Raw genomic sequence first — 21,187 nt, 5'->3', positions numbered from 1 at the left:
ATGAAAACAATTTGAAATGTCTTTTGAAACAGAAGCAAACTATAAACAGAAGGGTAGAAGGAGCTATTCTCAAATCATTTATCTAATGAAAGATATATAAATCACCTTCTGTCAAATGAGCTGATGATACATTTTACCAAAACATAAATCTTCTCTGAGGCTGAACATAAATCTTTCTAAGGCCTTAAGCATCAACTCCCCTATATTTCTGCACAGTCAATAATCATAGTTTTGTAGTATAGAAACACCTTCTATTTTAATCCAATGATTCATTCATACAAGTCTTTTGTCCACAAATTAAAAAAAAAAGATTGATTTTTTAAAAATATTTGAATTGCCTTCTTTCTTCTGGCTCACTAGCTCCCCAAGAATCTCAAGATTGAGCTGGATCATCAGTTTCAGAAAGTTAACAGTTAATTAAATATGAATTATGCAACTTTTTAAGACAAAATTTAAATTCAGGCAATTCATAGAAAGACCATATAAATAATTCAGATTTTGATATGTAAGGAATTTTAAATAATCTTAAATTGAATTGCCTATTAATTACTATGCTATAGTACATATATTTATATGTATATATAAAAGTATATAATACATATACACTATACAGCATATATTTATTCAATCCAGAACTGAAGGAAACTATGTTCTATGGATATTTAATAAGAACTTTTCTATTTCATTCACCTAAAAAGAGATGGTTATAGTTCCTCAGGAATCTTAGTAAGAAAACATTATTTAGTAGTTGAGTCTGTGATTTAAATGTATTTAAATTAAATAACTGCTTAAATTACAGCATAAGAATTCTAGCAAAAATGATTTTCTCTTAAATAACTAAATGTTTTATGTAATAACAACATAACTACAGTTGTACAAATACTTGTAGACTGTTTATATGCTAACTGCAAACGATGAGTTTGAAAATGATCAGTTTTAAACAACTGCTTGCTTTTTCATAGACCAAATAGGTTCTGAGAAGGCAACGACAGGTGTTGTTTCTGTGTTCCCAGTAGCCAGCATAGTATCTGACACATGGTTAGCATTCAAGTAAGTGGGTAGATCAAAGGAGGAAAAAAGGGTGAGAATGGACCTCATCATCTACTGAACTGATCATTCTTAGATCTTCAACACATTAATTTTGGGGAAAGAAACTATTTCAAGGCTTCCCTTATGTGAATACTATATGATCTCTTGTTTATTGAGGTCATCTGTTAATTTGTATGTCATTTGATTTATAAATGACCAGCTGAGATTTTCTCTCGGGTGCCTGATATTTAAGGTAGTTTCATATTTAAGGTAGTTTGGGAAGGGTGAAATCTGTGCTCCTTCTCTGTGCCTAATTTTCACTTATGGTAGATTTATTCAGGTACCAAGGGATTGACATTTAAAATATCATTTAGTAAGCATATCGAAGACACTTCTGCTATTGACTGACTTAACCTTTGGCTTCTGTGTAAACATTTGGTGCCATCGGGATGAGTATTTAATAACTCCCCAAAGGGCCAGGGCCAGAGTAACATAGTCATTTTCCTGGGAACTAAAATTAGTGGATATATTCCATGAAATAGCACTGTTCTACCCTGCTTCACCTGTCTCTTCTGAAATGACACGCAAAGGCCAAAAGAGGGAAGCAGGCAGAGGTGTTAGCCAACTGTCTTATTTCCATATTAGTCTCTGCCTTGCTTCTGAAGCTTCAGTTACAGATTTTGGCAAAACTTTAGTGTAAAAACAGCAGTATATTTTTTTAGTTGAGGAATATCTGTTAATAGTGAGTAACAGTAAGACTACAGAACATATGTAACAATTTTAAGAAGTTATATATAAAGACACAAAGTTATATATAAAGAAGTTACATATAAAGTTGTTGATAACAAATGACAAAGAACTTAATAATTTGCACTTATACTTGCACATTTAAATGTAAGGATTTATATTTAATATTTAAATGTAAAGTGGTGTTGGCAAGGATCCAGAGAAAGAACCCTCTTACACTGTTGGTTGGAATGCAAACTGGTGCAGCTTCTCTGTAAAACAGTATGGAGGGTCCTCAAAAAGTTAAAAATAGATCCTCTCTACGATCCAGCAATTACACTACTAGGTATTTACCCAAAGGATACAAAAATACTGAGATGAAGGGATACATGCACCCTGATGTTTATAGCAGCATTATCAAAAATAGCCAAATTCTGGAGAAAGCCCAAATGTCCACCAACTGATGAATGGATGAAGAAGATGTGGCATGTATATACATACATATATACATTTACATATACATATACATAAACATACACACACATTACTCAACCATCAAAAAGAATGAGATTTTGCCATTTGCAATGACTAGGATGAAGCTAGAGTGTATTATGCTAAATGAAATATATCAGTCCAAAAAAAGACAAATATCATGTGACTCATACATAGAATTTAAGAAACAAAATAGATGAACATACGGGGAAAAAGACAGAGGCAACCCATAAAACAGACTCTGATGTTTCATGGTTTCAGATTCATGGTTTCAGAATAATTTATGAGAACTTACCTTAACACAAATTTGCACTATGACCTTAGATAAACTGTATTTTGATCAAAGAAATTTGAAGGTCCATCTATGTTGTTGCTAAGGGCAGGATTTCCTTCTTTTTATGGCTAATTACACACACACACACACACACACACACACACACACACACACACACACACACTGCATACTCTTTATCCATTCATCTGTTGAAGGACACTTAGGTTGTTTCCATGTCTTGGCAATTGTGAATCTATGTGCTTCACCCCACGAGCTTCATGAACTCAGGCATCCAGGTATCTTCCCAGCTTTGGGAATTTCTCAGGCATTATTTAAGTAAGTTTTCTAACTGTCTCTCCTCTCTTCTCTTTTTGGTAACCCAATAATGTACAGGTTGTTTCTATTAATGATATCCCATAGCTCATGTAGGCTTTCTTTACTCTCTCATTCTTCTGTTCTGCTCTGACTGAACCTGCCTTCTACTTGACAGATTCTTTCTTCTACTTGATCCAGTCTGTTTATGCTCTCTACTGCATTTATTGCATTTTTCAGCTCCAGAATTTGTCTGATTCTTTTTTATGATTTCTCTCTGTGAAACTTCTCATTTTATTGATGTATTATTCTCCTGATTTCATTGAACTGTCTTTCTTATAGCTCACTGAGCTTCCTTAAAATAACTATTTTGAATTCTTCATCAGGCAAATCGCAGATTTCTATTTCTTTAGGGTCTGTTATTGCAAAATTATTGTGTTCTTTGTTGGTGTCATGTTTCCTTGATTTCCTTGAAGTCTTGTGTTGCTGTCTTCATATCTGAAAAAGCAGTTACCTCTTTCAGTCTTTACTCTTTCTCTCAGTTCATGACTGAGAGAAATACCTTCCATCAACCCTGTTAGGGATTCTAAGGCTTTGTCAGACCTTTTACTCAGATATGCCCACTCCATGCTTCTTCTTTCTTCTTCTGGAGAAATTCTTAAGGTTTTATGCCTTCTCTCAATACTACACAGTCAGGATTATGCTGACTATGGTGCTTTTTTTAGGGCAGTGATGAATACCCAATTTTGTGTGTTTCTCTCAATCCCACAGAGTGGAACCAGCTTCTTCAGGTGCTGACTAGTCCTCTGCAAAGGCTCATTCTTGCTGCCACAGGGAGCATACACATAGAGCTGGCCATGAGGTAGATGTGTGTGGAGGTGAGGCACAGGAAGCCTTGGGCCATTGGAGAGAAAATCAAAAGTGAAGAATGCCCTGCAGCTTGTGGGTGAATTTCCTAGTGGAGTCTGGGGGCACACACTCTGTAGGATTCACATGCATTTGGTGCCCCCTGAGAGCCTTTTCTGCTGTTCTCCCAGCACCCACTGCAACACACAAGACACCTCAGTATTCTGGCTGAGGCAGGAAGGAAGTAGGTTTTTTGGGTAGCATCCTGCATAGCTAGGGCAGGTGAATTCTCACTCACATGTTCTCATCTTCCCCAGCAGGAGAAATCATGGGCTGAGAAAGTCTCTTTTGGCATGAGCTAAAAAAGCCTTGGGAGGAGTGACGACTGTAAATTGAAACTGTTCCTTTTATCCTTTTCAATTTCTTTGCTTTAGGGGTATGCTGGAACTTCTCCACTAGACTCCTTCCTGGACTTCTACATGGCTATCCTATCCATGGGTGATTGTCTAAATTGATGTCCTTTAGGAGGAATATGGTGGAAAAGCCCTATTATACTATGATGGTGATGTCCAGTAAGTCACTTGTTAAGTGTCGTTGTGACATTCATTCCAGGTATGGGTGCAACTAAATAAGTTTCGAAAATGTGATTTGATAACATTTTAAAAACTAGAATCTGAATATATATATATATATGTAAAATATATTTATAAGGGAATTATTCTTTTTTTGTTAATAAGTAGTTGCTTAGAGAATTTCAGCTGGAATCATGGCACAATTTGGTTTTATTTGGCTTCATTTGTGCTACTGAAAGCACAAGTCCAAAATTATAGCAATATATTTAATATTTTTATGGATTAGATGCCAAATTTTATGTTCCAGGAGTTAAAGTGCTGACAAATGAATAATAAATCAGGCAGGATAAGGTAAAACCTAAAACTGTGAATTAAAGACTTTTATTTCAATTTATACTTTTGTGTATAATCAAGTAATAGGAACCACAGATTTATTCTATTTGGCTAGCACTCTGCTTTTTTAAAAAAATAAATATTAAGCAATTTTATAGAAAACTGACTTAAGAAAACTTCAATAAACAAATGACCTTAAAATAATAAAAACGGAATAAGCAGAGCAAAAATTTTGTGAGAAAGAAAACATCCATCCAAATGATTTTCATCAAAATCATAAGAGCTGATCCTTATTTTATACAAACTATCTAAGAGAAATAAGGTTAATAAGTGGAATTAATGAGGCTAAAAAGCAAAGATTAAAATACTTACAAAGACAATATTCATTAAACATCATTTTTTTCCTCAGGGCATACTATGTGCCAAACTCTATTCTGTATGCTTAGAATTCAACAATGAACAAAACTCACAAAGAACCTTTGCCTCTCATGGGATTCAAAGTCAAAGATACAGGAATGTTGACAACAAATAATCTAGTAAGTAGGCATTTCAAATGATATGTTAGAGAGTGATAAGTGCCATGGAGAAAACGATAAAAATGAAGTGCTAATGCAGATTAGAAATTCCATGTGGGTATGTGTGATTTTAAATAGAGTAGCTCTCATTGATAAAACTTAAAGGAAGTAGCCGGGGGCGCCTGGGTGGCGCAGTCAGTTAAACGTCCGACTTCAGCCAGGTCACGATCTCGCGGTCCGTGAGTTCGAGCCCCGCGTCGGGCTCTGGGCTGATGGCTCAGAGCCTGGAGCCTGTTTCTGATTCTGTGTCTCCCTCTCTCTCTGCCCTTCCCCCGTTCATGCTCTGTCTCTCTCTGTCCCCAAAAATAAATAAACATTGAAAAAAAAATTAAAAAAAAAAACTTAAAGGAAGTAGCTATGCACATGGTTGGAGCAGGCAGAGTAAACAGCAACAAACCTTCTCATGTGGGAGTGTACCAGACATGCCTGAAGAACTGCAAGAAGGCCATTGTTGTGGAACCAAGTCAGCAAGATGAGAAGAATAAGAAAATGAAGTCAGAAATGCAAGGAGAGTTGAATTTTGTAAGACTTTGTAGGCCACTGTATAGAATTTGGCTTTTACTCTGAATCAGATGGAGAAACATTGGAGATTTTGAACAGAAGCATGACAAGGAAACTTTTTGGCCTCTGTTTTTTTGTAAAACTCAAGGAGATCAAGGGAAGAAGTGGGGAGACCATTAACTGGATCCTGAAATAATCCAGGGATGATGGTATCTAGAACCAGGTAGTAATAGTAGAAATGTGAGAATCAGTCAGATTCAGATATATATTGAAGGTGAGGCCAACAGAGTAAATAATTTGTAAGGCTAATTCACTTATATTTGCAGTTATAAAATTTCTAAGTAAATTAGAAGTAATTCAACTTTGATAAAAAAAATATATCACTGACTTTCAGGAAGGCCTAGTAGTTCCTACTGAATTAACATACTTACAGATAACAACTATAAACTCCAATATAAAAGCAACTACCTGAAGGGGCGCCTGGGTGGCTCAGTTGGTTAAGCATCCATTTGTGAGTTCCCGCCTGCATTGGGCTCTGTGCTGACAGCTCAGAGACTGCAGCCTGCTTCAGATTCTGTGTCTCCCTCTCTCTCTGCCCCTCACCCCCCTCTCTCCCTCCCTCAAAAATAAATAAACATTACAAAAAAACCCCACAACTACCTGAAGACACTGGAAAATCAACAGAAGCAGGTAGGGGTGCACCCGCATGGCTCAGTCAGTTAAGTATCTGACTCTTGGTTTTGGCTCAGGTCATGATCTCACAGTTTGTGAGATTGAGCCCAGCATCAGGCTCCATGCTGGCAGCACAGACCCTGTTTGGGATTCTTTCTCTCTCTCTCTGCCCTCCCCCGAATGTGCACATGTGAGTGTGCATGTGTGTGTGTGTGTGTGTGTGTGTGTGTGTGTTGTGTATGTGCTTTCTCTCTCTCTAAAACAATAACAACAAAAAACCCCCAAAGCAGGTAGGTACTGGAGAGGAGTCAACATGTGGAAAAACAAAACAGCATGTGATCGGTTTCCTGTTTCCAAAATGTTTCATTTGGAGGCAAGCCACAGTATGGGTCACAGGGTAGCTAAATGGAGAGCCTGCATTCTTGATGGATTGAAAGTTAGAGGGCAGAATTTTGAGCAGATGTACATACTGGAAAGTAAAGAAATGTGTGGTTTCCAAAATTCTGTAGAGAAAGGCAGTCCCAAATTCTGTGTATAAAGTCTGCCCAAACCTCTAGCTGACCCCTAACCATACACACGCAGTACACACGCCAAGCAGCTCAGGTTAGGCTAAAAGAATAAAACCAGGATTTCTGCTGTTGTCAACTACAGGGAAGAGAGTTTACCACGTCTGTCCAGCTAATTTAACTCCTTGCTTTGAAAACACATTAATGTTTGGGGTGCCTTGGTGGCTCAGTCAGTTAAGCATCCAACCCTTGATTTCAGCTCAGGTCATGATCTCACAGTTCGTTGGTTTGAGTCCCTCATCAGGCTGCACACTGACAGTGCAGAGCCTGCTTGGGATTTTCTCTCTCGCCCTCTCTCTCTGTCCCTCCCTTGCTTGTGCTCCTCTCTCTCTCTCAAAATAAATAAACAAAAAACAAACAACCCCCCCCCCAAAAACCCATATTAATGCTCTTCAGAGAAGTAGGAGTTCAGAGTTCCAGTATCATTCACGTGCTTAAAATGCAGTCCAAAATTTTTTGACATAGAAGTTAGCATTAAAACATTACCCATTCTAGGGGCATGTATGTGGCTCAGTTGGTTAAGTAGCCAACTTCAGCTCAGGTCATTATCTCATGGTCTGTGAGTTAGAACCACGCATAAAGTTCTGTGCTGATGGCTTGGAGCCTGGAGCCTGCTTTGGATACTGTGTGTCTCTGTCTCTGGTGCTTCTCCCTCTCTCTCTCTGCCCCTCCCCTGCTCTCTCTGTCTCTCAAAAGAAAAATGAATAAACATTGAAAAAAAAACATTACCTATTCTAAAGAGAATAGACAGTAAACAGAGACCAACTTGACATTACTCAGATGATGGAATTTTAAGACAAAGATGTTTAAAACATCTATCAAAACTATTCTCAAGGACGTGAAAGAAAATATGGCTCCCAGGGAATGAAAAGATAGAAGATGTCAGAAGAGAAATAGATATTATTTTTTATTTATTTATTTTTTTAATATGAAATTTACTGTCAAATTGCTTTCCATACAACACCCGGTGCTCATCCCAACAGGTGCCCTCCTCAATGCCCATCACCCACTTTCCCCTCCCTCCCACCCCCCATCAATCCTCAGTTTATCCTCAGTTTTTAAGAGTCTCTTATGGTTTGGCTCCCTCCCTCTCTAACTTTTTTTTCCCTTCCCCTCCCCCATGGTCTTCTGTTAAGTTTCTCAGGATCCACATAACAGTGAAAACATATGGTATCTGTCTTTCTCTGTATGGCTTATTTCACTTAGCATAACACTCTCCAGTTCTAGGAATTTACCCAAGGGATACAGGGATACAGAGTGCTGATGCATAGGAGCACTTGTACCCCAATGTTTATAGCAGGACTTTCAACAATAGCCAAATCATGGAAAGAGCCTAAATGTCCATCAACTGATGAATGGATAAAGAAATTGTGGTTTATATATACAATGGAATACTACTTGGCAATGAGAAAGAATGAAATGTGGCCTTTTGTAGATATTATTTTTTTAAAAAGCAAACGGAAATTCACTAACTTAAAAATATAGTATCTGAAATGAAAAATTCAAAGGATGGTCTTAACAACAGAATGGAGATGACCAATAATGAGTAAGTTTGAAAAGAGTTCACTAGAAATGATCCATTCAAAAGAGGAGAAAATTATATGGAAAACAAAGGAATGTATGGGAAAATATTTTATGTAATTGTATGTAACTGGAGTCTCAGAAGGAGAAGAGAGAGATAATGAGGCAGAAAACAAATTTGATGAAACAATGGACAATTTCCCAAATTAGGTGAAATACATAAATTTACAGATCAAAGAAGCTCAGGAAAAGCAGGAAAAATTTGAAGGTAAACGCCTCTATATCAGGTGATATAGGTACATCTAGCGTGCAGTATGGCTAGGGAGTCACTAATCTATGGAATGAGGCAGCAAGTCTGCAGTAGAGCTGGGGCTCAAGTGCTAAGCCCTGTGACTCAAAGTGTGGTCTGAGAACAAGTAGCATCTGCATCCTCCAGTTAGAGATGGAGAATCTTGGGGTGCCTGGTGCTTCAGTCAGTTAAGCGTCCAACTCTTGATTTTGGCTCAGGTCATGATCTCATGGTTTGTGAGATTGGGCCCCAATTGGGCTCTGCACTGACAGCCTGTCTCTCTCTCTTTCTTTCTCTCTCTCACTGCCCCTCCCCTGCTTGTTCTCTCTTGCTCTTTCTTGATCTCTCTCTTGCAATAAAATAAACATTTAGAAACAAGACAAAACAAAAAAAGAAATGTAGAATCCCACCCCCACCTCAGACTTATGAAATAAACTATGCATTTGAACAAGACCCCTGAATGTTTCTGTGTGCATTAAATTCTGAGAAGCATTAAGGCACCTGAGCTCTCTGGAGTCCTTGAATGGCTGGGTTAAGGCTATAATTAAAGGTGCCTTCCTGGCCTTAATCTCCTCCACTTAACCAAGAAGGCTTCAATCTTAATTTAGTTTTACTAGTATGCCTCCCTAATGGAAAGGGACATTTTTTTATTACTACGCATTAAGTTGGGTTTCAGGTGAAAGCCAGACTTCTCAAAAGTCTAAAGCTTTTGAACAGAAGAAAGCTTGTTCCATTATAGTGCTCATATACAACAGCTTTGGATTCCAGCTCTATATTTAGAACTACTCAGGGAGGTTTAAGTATACTGGTCCACACCAGATCTACTGAATTGTAATTTCTGGGGGTGGAGCCACAGATTGGTATGTTTTAAAGCTCTATAGTGGATTTAGTGTACAACTAGCTTTGAGAATCACTATGGATGAATTCTCAGTTTATTAACTCCTATATAACAATGTTTCGTTTAATGTAAATACAATGGAGGCAGTATAGCTTCCAAGTTTAGCTTTCTTGAAAACTGTTACAAATCATTTCATTAAAATGTATTAATCTGCATTATAAGGTCAATTAAATATTTAGTACATGATAAGGTGGTATACATTTCAGTTCATTCCTATTTCATAGTTAACATTTGATTATGTGTTTTTTTAATTTTTAAGATATGTATGTATGTATGTATGTATGTATTCATTTTCTTTCCAGTTTTTATTTAAATTCCAGTTAGTTAACAGTGTAATATTAGTTTAAGGGGTAGAATTTAGTGATTCATCACTTATATACATCTGCTGCTCATACAAGTGCCTTCCTTAACCCCATCACCCATTTAGCCCAATCTCCCCATCCACCTCCCTTCCGGTAACCCTCAGTTTGTTCTCCATAGTTAAGAGTCTGTTTCTTGGTTTGCCTCAACTTTTTTCTCCTATGTTCCTCTGTTTAGTTTCTTAAATTTCACATATGAATTAAATCATATGGTATTTATCTTTCACTGACTTATTTCGCTTAGCATAATACTCTTTAGCTCCATATATGCTGCTCAAATGGCAACATTCCATATTTTTGGGGGGCTGAGTAATATTTCATTGTATATAATTATATATATGTATATATGTATGTATATACATATACATATATGTATATGTATATACATATACATATATGTATATGTGTGTGTATATATATATATATATATATATATATATATATATATATACATACAACAACTTATTTTTTCATTCATCAGTTGATGGACATTTAGTCTCTTCTCATAATTTGCCTATTGTTGATAATGCTGCTATAAACATCAGGGTGCATGTATCCCTTCAAATCAGTATTTTGTATCCTTTGGGTAAATACCTAGTAGTGCAATTGTTGGATCATAGGGAAGTTCTATTTTTAACTTTTTGAGTAACTTCTACGCTGTTTTCCAGAGTGGCAGCACCAGTTTGCATTCCCACCAACAGTGTAAGCAGGTTCCCCTTTCTCTGCATCCTTGTCAACACTTGTTGTTTTCTGTGTTGTTGATTTTAGCCATTCTGACTACTGTCAGATGATATCTCATCATAGTTTTGATTTGCATTTCCCTGAAGATGAGTGATATGTCTGTTGGCCAACTGTATATCTTCTTTGGGAAAATGTTTATTCATGTCTGCTGCCTGTTTTTTAACAGATTATGTTAATAAAGTAATGACAAGCATATAACTAGTAATACCAATATTTAACTTTATGAAATAAACATTTCATTTCACAGTGGTTTTGCCTTGTCATGTCTTTATGTAAATATTAGTTTGTACTCCCTTAGTGCCTGCCAGCTAAATGCTGCTGGGATCTATAGGGTACTACTTGGTGGGAAGACATTAGCTGTCATTAAAAATCCATGAAATAGATATATTCCAATACAATTTTCTGGGCCAGGGGCCAAACTGCATTTTCAGGTGAAATGATAAACATAGATTACACTTTGCTCTTCAAACACAAGTTGGGAATGACTAGGAAATCAGATAACTAAATAGAGTGGGTGAGCATACAACTTAGTTGAACAAAAGAAAGCATGTGACTTAAGAAACATGAGCAGTCTTAACTGTAAATCACTGCCAAATAATTTTAAAAATAAATTCCACAAAGTATAAAAAAGCTGAATAATATTCAGTTAAAACCACCCCTCAAATATATAGTTTTTATTTCCATCTGAAAATGAAATCTTCAAGCACAGAATTTCATGGCAAATTGAATTTGGTTATTCCTAAGTTATCTGTTTGATTCCTTAGATTTCTCATTTATGAAGAAATATCTGTCCTTTAAGTAAGCATTGCAAAAATTATTTGTGTAAGATATTATTAACATATTGTTCAGAATATGTATGACATTTTCAAGTACAAAGATAAATGTAAATGTTATCAAAGCCACACAGTCTTTGAGATTACTGTTCTGCCTTGTTAGGAAGAGCTCAACAAAGATACTAGAAGATTTCTTTTAAGCCTGACCTTCTACAATCAGAACATGTCTGAAAACTGATGATTTAAATTCTTAATTTATGTCATTAGGTAGTATCAACATAAAATCCAAGAGACCTCAGGCTACAAATGATCTTATTTAAGAAAGTTTCCTCTTTTCTATTAGGCTTAGAGTCACTGTTAGACCAAATCTTTAAGTTAAATGAGAGTCCTTAATGGCCTATGAAGAAAATCCATAACAGTAAATTATACCTAAATATAAAGTCATTATATATTTATGATTAAATGCTTAATAAATGATGAACCATTTAACTGAGAACAATCTCATTATGTGAACATTAGGAACTTTTCTCATAAATCTGCTACTGAAATACTGCCATTTTATCATTTGTGAATCTTAGAAGCAAATCATATAGGAAAAAAACTGGTCTTGGACAGGTTTTGGGGAATGTAACAATCATTTTAAATAGGTAGCTGTTTTTACCCACTGGGCGATTATAGTTTATTTTGTTCTTTTATGGTTTTTAGAGTAGGTAGAACAGTCTCTGCTTCCATTAACGTTAAATATCATGTTAAAAACGTATAATCAAACGTTCAAGGGGCATGATTATGAACCATATGGAGGGTAGAGAAAATTGCTCAGAATTGGTACTGCCTCCAGACTTTTCTAGTAACTCCCAGTATGACCTCAGGTTATGTACTTCACTGATGTGGGCAGATGCCTCATCTTTAAAATCTGGAGGTTTAACTAGATCTATTCTAGGGTAACTTTCAGTTCTCAAAATATCCTATGGTTTAAATTCTGGTTTAGTCATGATGTAGTGTGAAAAATGAACAGGGCATTTCAATTTTGAATTCTGATTTGGAGAATACTTACAGTTAAGGCTGGTGGTCCTGGAGGTCCTGTATCTCCCTAAAATAGGTTAAAGAATAGTTGCAGTTACCAGTGATCCTTTTCTGCACATTTTATTTTTAAGTTTTCTGAATGGATAGAAGCAATATAGATATATATATGTATATATGTATATATATATATATGTATATATGTATACACACACACACACTTTGAAGGAAAAAATAGAATTTCATCTTGATAAATTCTCCACACGGTAAAAAATGCATGATGTGCTTTTAGCTCTCATGATATAAATATCATCTTGTGCACCCCCATACTTTCTATAACAGCAGAACTTGTTTTGAAAAGCTAAAATAATCTAATTTTCTATTCTTTTGTCTACGAATCCAAAATTAGAAAGAATATCTCTTCAAATATGGTTACTTGCCAGCGGAGCAGCTGGGAAGTGTCACAACGACAGATAATTTTTCTGACAAAGTTAGTATGAGGATCAGCAGAAATAATAAATGGATCTCCCCACTTCATGCCTCCCAGCTGCAAGAAGCAGTCCCATTGCCTCTTACAAAGCTCTGCTAAATTGACATTGCACTTGCTATCAATTTTAAGAGGCCTTGACTATATTTATGTATTTTTAAATACAAAAATTGCTTTGCTGACCTATGTGAATACAAATTAACAAGTGGATATATTGAGAACCCTTTCAAAATCTTTAAAAAATGGCTCATATAAAAGTTTACTATTTTCTGATTTATATGTCATCTACATGCTTTATTGTATCAGGACCCTGGTTTATTTCGTAAGAACTCTTAACCATTAAGAGCAAGCATCATTGCTATAATGCTCTTTATGTGGTCATTATAGAGAATTTATACTGTGTGGTATAAAGCTCTGAGATGTGTTCTCATGTTGAAAGTATCTCTATAAATTTTTCTTTTCTCATCTGACATAGTCACCTCAAAAGTAAAGACTTAGCGTTGAGTAATCATTACTTTTTGGAACAATTGAATAAAAGTAGCCAATACTTGTTAAGGAACATCGACATAGCTTAAATCACTCACTGAGGACTGATTTGCAAGATCAACTTTAACATAGAGGTAAATATTGAAGACAGACGAGGATTTCCAAATGTGCTAAGAATGGAGAACAAAATACAGTATGAACGCCCCACACATACAATTCTTATCAAAATGGGGTCATGCAATGACCTTATTCTATGACTCTTGGTTTTAGTATTTCTAAATCTCTTTTCAAGGTCACTGCCAATATATCATGATAGAATGGCATGTGAGAAAAAGTGGCAGGAAATGAAGCATTCAGACTAGGAATGAATTAGGAAGTTAACCTCCTTCCCGCTAAAGGCCACCTGCTTCAGCATTATGGTAGCAGTTCAGTGCTACTGGCAAAATTCCCCGATACAAGACACAGTTGCTAATTTGGCAATGGAATAGCTAATACTGTTAAGTGAGGGAGAGAAAGTGAAATCTTATAAACACAAATTAATGTCAACTAGCAGTTGTGCTTTTAGTTTCTTCAAACTAATTAAATGAACCAAAAGGCTTTTCTTCAGATGCTTTTAACATACAGCCTTTGGTTAATTTTAGCAAAATTAACTTTTTCAATGAAAAGTCACTGCATGTGTTCTCAGAATTTTCTTAAGAAAAACTGACATTCTTCTGGGTGGATACGATACCTTTTCTCCTTTTGGGCCAGGGGGGCCCCGAGGACCCAAGTCACCTTTCAAACCCTGTAGGAAGAATACAACCAATGTGATTTCTGTATGCAATTCACAGAAAGCTGACATTTCTAACAAGTCATTAGTCACAAGATAAATCATAATTTACTGAACTCCCAAATCTCATTCTTCAGTTTGTAGTATAGAAAGAAAGAGAGACAACTGGTACTAAAATGATAAGCAACATCTGTGTTGTGGTGAGTACAGATACATTAAATCAGCATGAGTCCTGAATACTGCATATTTGTGCAACTTTGCTTCCTGCTAAAATTACATTAATTCACCATCTGGGAGAACATCATTTAAATCTATATGAGCTTTTAAGTATCCACTTTGGATTAAATTTGTGGATATTGTAAATACCTTTGATTTAGCATTGATTTGGCCTTTATAAAGCTTGCCAAAAAAATCAAGAATTAAATTAAAAAAAACATTTTTATGTCTCTATCAAGTAATCTAATTGTGGGAGAAAACAAATGAAGGACATATTCTTTTCCTATCACTCACAGGCTGAAGCTACAATGTAGTCTCTTTCCTGTTTCAAAGTATGTTTTAGTTCTCTAATTGATAATTTTTTTTACTTGGATTTATAAAGATATTAAATGAAACTATACGAGACATAGAGTATCAGATGAATATATTCATGAATCTTCTGGACTCTTGGGTGTTTTAGTGGGTATTTAGTTGATCAGACTCAGAAATGACAGCTCCCAGGAATATCACAATAGATTTCACCGGAGGGAATCAGTTCTATAGCTGAAGATACCCACAGTGTAAACAGAAAGAGAGTTAGATCGACATCCTGACTGTGTGGTAAATAGAAAAAAATATCTTTCTTCATTCTTGATTTAATACACTGGATGAATGGAGAACAATAATGGAAAAAAGAAATAATTCTGAAGTCACAGAATGCACAGTATATCTAGATATCTTACTTTTCCTGGCTCAGGGGTCCGTCTATCACTGCTCTGACATTTTGTAGTCAGTAAACAATGCCAAATGCTATCACCTGTAGCTATTCAATATAGAAGTCAATGATGAATTTAAAGAAATGAAGGAAAACTGGATACTTAAAATAATCTGGTTGCAGAGATTATGTGATAACTGTAATCTTACACTTTAAGAAAAAAAAATCTAATGGATAAAAATAGCATCCAAAAGGCAAACAAACGAACAAACAAACAAAAAACACTTCACAATTGTAGAAATACCTTTCAGGACAAAACTCATAGCTACAGTCTTCCATTGTTACCTTGGAGTATTTTATTTATTTATTTAGAAAAGGGATGAGTGAAAAAGTAAATCCTATTTGAGATGTAATATTCTCTTATTATTTCAAATATCCATTCCTTCCCAAATAAGCAACATGAGACTAGTCTGCATTGAAAAGTTCTGAGAGTACAAAACATAATGGTTTTTTTTGGGGCGCCTGGGTGGCGCAGTCGGTTAAGCGTCCGACTTCAGCCAGGTCACTATCTCGCAGTCCGTGAGTTCGAGCCCCGCGTCGGGCTCTGGGCTGATGGCTCAGAGCCTGGAGCCTGTTTCCGATTCTGTGTCTCCCTCTCTCTCTGCCCCTCCCCCGTTCATGCTCTGTCTCTCTCTGTCCCAAAAATAAATAAACGTTGAAAAAAAAATTAAAAAAAAAAACATAATGGGTTTTTAATATTTATTTTAAAAAATACAAAATGGCTCATTAATGATTTTTATATTGATTATATATTAAAATAGTATTTTGGATATTTTAAATTAAATATATTTTTAAATTAGTTGCATCTGTTTCCTTTTATTTTTCTTAACATGGCTACTGGAAAATATATTTATATTTGTCTTGATTATAATATCATATTTAGAAATATACTGTGTAAGTATTATATATTAAACATTTTTCTATTGGATAGTGCTCCTTAGAAATTGACAAAGACCCTCTCTTCAACCAAACTTCAGTCAGACTCTTCTGAGTCCTCTTCTTGACTAGGCCTCAACCTTGACCTCTGTCTTTTTCTGTCTTCGGCTTGCTGAGACCAGTTTTAGCAAAAATCTCACTCAATCAGTTTACATAGCATCCCCCACCCTTAACAGCAGATCAAATTCCTCATCCCCCATCTCTAATGTGTAAGTCTTTGGCCTGCCTTTAGCAAGAATTCTATAGTTCAGTTACCAAGAATCCTCCCACCCTCAGTGTTTGCTCTTAGTAATTTTCCATTCATTGAGCCTGTCACTCCGTTGGCTATAAATCCCCACCCGTCCTTATTGTATTTGGAGTTGAGCTCAATTTCACTCCTCTATTGCAATGCCCCTATTCTAATAGTCTTGAACAAAAAGTCCTCCTTACCATCTTAATAAATGTGAGAATAATTTTTTCCTTAACAGGGTCAAGATTCCTGCCTTCACGGAACTCAGGTTATAAGAGGAGAGTGACTGATGATAAACAGGTCGATAGGCTAAATGTGCTCTGCCTGAAAGGGAGAGAGCTGGTATGTCAGTTGGGGTCATCAGAAACAGTTTCTGTGTGGAGGTGACATTTGTTGTTTCAGAGGATCCAGCCATGCAGTGATCCAGGGGGAAAGTATTGAGGTTAGAAGGCACAGCAAGCACCAAAGCCCCCAAGGTGAAGACAGTGTCATGAGCATGCAGACAGGGAGCAGGAGATCAAGTTAAGGGGTCAAAGCATGTAGTGAACTGCAGGTCATGGTAAGGAGGATGGGTTTTTGAACCTAAGTGTTTTAAGCAGAAAAACGACATGATGTGACTTTGCTTCAAAAAAATCACTTTGACTACAATGTAAAAATAGATTGTAGGCAGCAAGAGTGGAAGCAGAAAAGGGGCTGTCACAGCTTTTGAGGCAAGAGACGAGGGTGGCTGGGATAGGGTGGTGATACTGGAGATGGAGAGGAGAGGTCAGAGACCACACATACTGGGAAGTAGAAGAGGCAGATATGTTGGAAGAGGGGGCAGAGAAAAGGAGGTGTCAAGGCTTAAGTAAGTGATAGGAGGTTGTACCATTTACTGGGCTGAGAAAATTACTAAGAGCTTTCTTTGGGCTTCTTGGTGTAACTCTATCCAGAGAAAAGACAAACATGAAGAAGAAATGGCTGAGAGAGCCACCAGGTATCCATTTATTTATAAATGGATATGGTGCATGGTCAAATATTGTTGACCATGCACAAACACAGAAGACTAAACTCTATATTCTATGACCACACAAATATGAAAATGTTGTTTTTAAAAAGGGAACATTAAATAAAACACTCAGGAAATGGTTAACTCTGGGGCACAGGGTTACAGTGAATTCTGTGTGTAGCAGTGTTCCAGTTATTACTATTATTCATAATCAACACACATTACGTGTTAAAAAATTATGTTAGGCATAAAATAATACATTACAATTCTTTCAATATTCCTGCCTAAAAAACTAACACTAACTGCAACTTCTGGGAAGGATTTATTGGCAAATGAATCAGCTAACCATCCCATTTCAATCAACTATAGTCAGGAAGCAGTTGGAGAAGTAATGCAACCCACTACAAGCTAATGTGAATGTTGAATACTATTATGGAAGTATACAGCAAGTGTGAAGGGAACAGTTCACAGAGAGGCCTAATTCTACTGGAGGTACTCAAGATTTAGAGGTGTGGAGTTCAGAAGGGTGAGGAAAAGAATGGCATTTTATGTAAAATTCTAAATTGTTTAAGCTTCCCTATAATATAGGTATAAATAATAGTTATCTTTAAGGGTTGTTCTGAGAATCATAGGTTATAAAAAACAGTACATTGTAGGTACTTAATAAATGTTGCTTTTACTCTTCAAGTCCAAGTTTAAGGGATAATTAATAGTTCATTCTGTTCAGTTTTGTACTCAGTTTGATGGATATGGAACAAGCATCCTTTAACTCACATCGGATAAAATGCAATTGAGAAGTACTGCTTCATCAAGCTTCTTCTACTTTTGCGGCCATCGAAATTGGGCCCATGTAACTCATGTCCTCTTGTGACAAAGTGCAATGTTTTTAAGGCCATGGCATCATAATAAGCTCTGAGAAACAGATCAGTAATACTTTGCTTAAGTGCAATTTTTCTCCTCATGTCACACTGGTTATCAATGGTTATGGAGTACTGCAGAGAAAAAGACGCAGCACTCACCACAAAGCATAAAGAATCAAATGCAACAGTCTATGAGTTCAACATTGAGTAAGATGGGAATATATTATCAAGGTTCTCAATAATATTCACATATATAAAGATTCTCAAAAGCACAGTAGTTGACTCTGGATGTTATGTGCAGACAGGAACTCTTATCTAAAGGCAAGGTGGAAGCAGAAGGACAGTATTATATCTAGAATCATAAAAGCAGGTAGACAATGAAATTAAATTTACTGGAAGATCTACTACTCATGGTATATAGCATCTTTAAAAATCAGAAGATGATACAAAATAATAGTTGTTAAAAATTTTAACCTATCAATTAATTCTTTGCCTTGTCTTCCCACTGACTGTATCTTGTTCCCTAGCAATGGCACCAGCTGTTGCCAGCTGATATCTCAGCTTTGTGATTTCAATATTTTTGTATTTAATAGTACAGATTGCATTGGGATAAGGAGATTAACATGATTATTTTAGAAACATCACATGCTGTAATTTTTATAAAACATGTTTGAAAGACAGTAAGAAAGACGCAGAGGAAGAGTCTAAACTCAATGATTGAAATTGACTTTTCTAAGATTATGTAACCCCACAAAAGCACATAACTGAAATGATATTTCTATTAAAGATAAATGTTTATTTAACCCAGTTTCAAATAATAGCAAAGGTCTATGTGTTTATATAGCTCTTACTGTACACGAGACACTGTCCTAAATGCATGATAACCCTGTTCACCCTCAAAAACAAACAAAAGTAGCCTTGAAGCAAGTGCTATTAATATTATCATCCCATTGTGCAAATGAAAAAAGTGAGGCACAGAGGGGATAAGTAATGTTCCAAGTAGTATGCCAGTTAGGCAGTGGCAGAGCTGGGACCGGAGCCCAGGAAGTCTGGCTTTAAAGGTTACATTAACAACTTTATGAGACTCCCTCTCAAGTCTGTTCTAAAATGCAATTGTTGAATATATCTCATAGTAAGTCACAATCAAAATCATTGAAGAATGTGTGTAAAGCTGAGGTCTTGTTTTTTAAAGACTAAATTCACGCAACTCAAATTTTTCAGAATTTTATTATGTTTGGTATGCATTATTTAAACTATAAGGGAAATATGAGCAGGTATTTAATTCAATAACTTTAGTCCAATGCTCCAATACCTTGGAGATCAATCCAAAGTTTACATGCACTTATACTACCAAGGATGCATTTAGAAAGATATCAGAGAATTTCCTTGTCCTAATGATTAAGAGCTGCTACATTAGTTGGTGAGCCTTAGGGATGCTAAACATTCTCCTCTCCCAAGACAGTCCCACATAACAAAGAACTGTCTTACCCAGAATGCCAAGAGTGTCCTACTGAGAAAGACTGAACTGCTGAATATTTCCCTCTATATCAGGTTCATATTTTCTAAAGTGAGCTTGCCCATTTTTTTGGCAAAGCTAGCACAGAAGAAATTATTAAAAGATACATTTACATCAAGATATTTGTGATATACAAGAATAAAGACCATTACATTGGCCTTTTGAATTTAGTAGTGTTTCTAAATTCTTCCAAATTTCTTTGACTTGGAAAGTAGCTGGAGTGAGCTGGCCCATTGGGTTTATTCACTCTGTATTCCAGCAGAATGTTTCTCAAGTTAGAATCCCCATCATGGCTTGACTTTAATTCAAATTGAAATCGCTAATATAATGCCCTGCATTCTCTAAGAATGTGTACCTGTGCTTATTGAAAGTCGGAGTGAACTGTCATAAATGCTGAATGATTTTAATTTGCAGAGTCAGTTTATCTTAGCATTGAAAAATAGGCAATGACAATTGTGGCATGATTTAGTGGGAAAATAAGAGACTTTTCGGTCAAACATGTAGGGTTAAAAGCTGATTTCACCATTTTCTAAAAGAAAAAAAAAAGTCGCTTAATTTCCCAAACCTTTATTTCTTGCCTCTGAAAATAGGGATGCTATCACCCCTTGCTCTGGCTAGCCCATAAACCTAGAGAAAGGATCAAATTTCAGATTCTTGTGGAAACAGTTTATGAACGATAACACATTAACAATACCACCATCAATGATGCAATAGCAGAGCACTGAATTCTTCACTCTTAGTGAGAGTAGAGGGGACAAAAGGAGAATTTTCATTACTTTTTTCTTATTTCTCCTTAGTCATGACTCCTGAATATCTTTGGCAAAACTGAGGAAGGGAAAATAATATCATCTACATATTAATTAAGTAACCAAGTGAGAAAAGTTAATGTGCTTTGTCCTGCTTTATGATGTACCTAATGAGCTACATTAAACAATTATGGTGCTAAAGAAATGACACACCTGTGATTGAGGGCATGCAAAGAACTCTTCCAAAATCCTTCTCAAAGAGGAAAGGTCACGCTGCCCACTATACTATGTACTCTCTTAACAGGTTGGTCTTAATCAGGTTTGGAAATCCTACCACAGCTGCCAGAACACTGGGCATGTAGTAGGCACTCAAAATATATGTGTTTATCCTCAGTTTTTAAAAGTATTAAAAACTGAAAATAAACTGAGGGTTGATGGGGGGTGGGAGGGAGGTGGGTGGGTGATGGGCATTGGGCATTGATGGGCATTGATGGTTGATAGGCATTGAGGAGGGCACCTGTTGGGATGAGCACTGGGTGTTGTATGGAAACCAATTTGACAAAAAATTTAATATTAAAAAAAATTAAAAAAAAACCCAAAACAAAAAACAAAATATATGTGTTTATCAATTGATTACATCTGCAAAGCCAAATCACCTTACTTTCAGACACTGTAAGAAAAATTTCCAAATTTCTAAGCTA

At 36.1% G+C, this 21,187-nt stretch overlaps 1 protein-coding gene across 2 annotated transcripts in view; it reads right to left on the bottom strand.

Moving 5' to 3' along the window:
* COL19A1 (collagen type XIX alpha 1 chain) overlaps window positions 1-21,187 on the bottom strand; it is a 349,696-nt gene that overhangs the window by 165,875 nt on the left and 162,634 nt on the right. For both annotated transcript variants that reach the window (XM_045057717.1, XM_045057718.1), the window contains exons 14-15: window positions 14,203-14,256; window positions 12,534-12,569 (exon numbers count right to left, since the gene is read on the bottom strand). In XM_045057717.1, the coding sequence (XP_044913652.1) occupies window positions 12,534-12,569; window positions 14,203-14,256 (90 nt within the window). The remainder of the gene's footprint in view (window positions 1-12,533; window positions 12,570-14,202; window positions 14,257-21,187) is intronic.

Source organism: Felis catus, chromosome B2 (genome assembly GCF_018350175.1).
Source record: "Felis catus isolate Fca126 chromosome B2, F.catus_Fca126_mat1.0, whole genome shotgun sequence".
NCBI classification, from domain to species: domain Eukaryota; kingdom Metazoa; phylum Chordata; class Mammalia; order Carnivora; family Felidae; genus Felis; species Felis catus.
The sequence above is the reverse complement of the archived record's forward strand: the minus strand, read 5'-3'. Positions and strand labels throughout refer to the sequence as shown.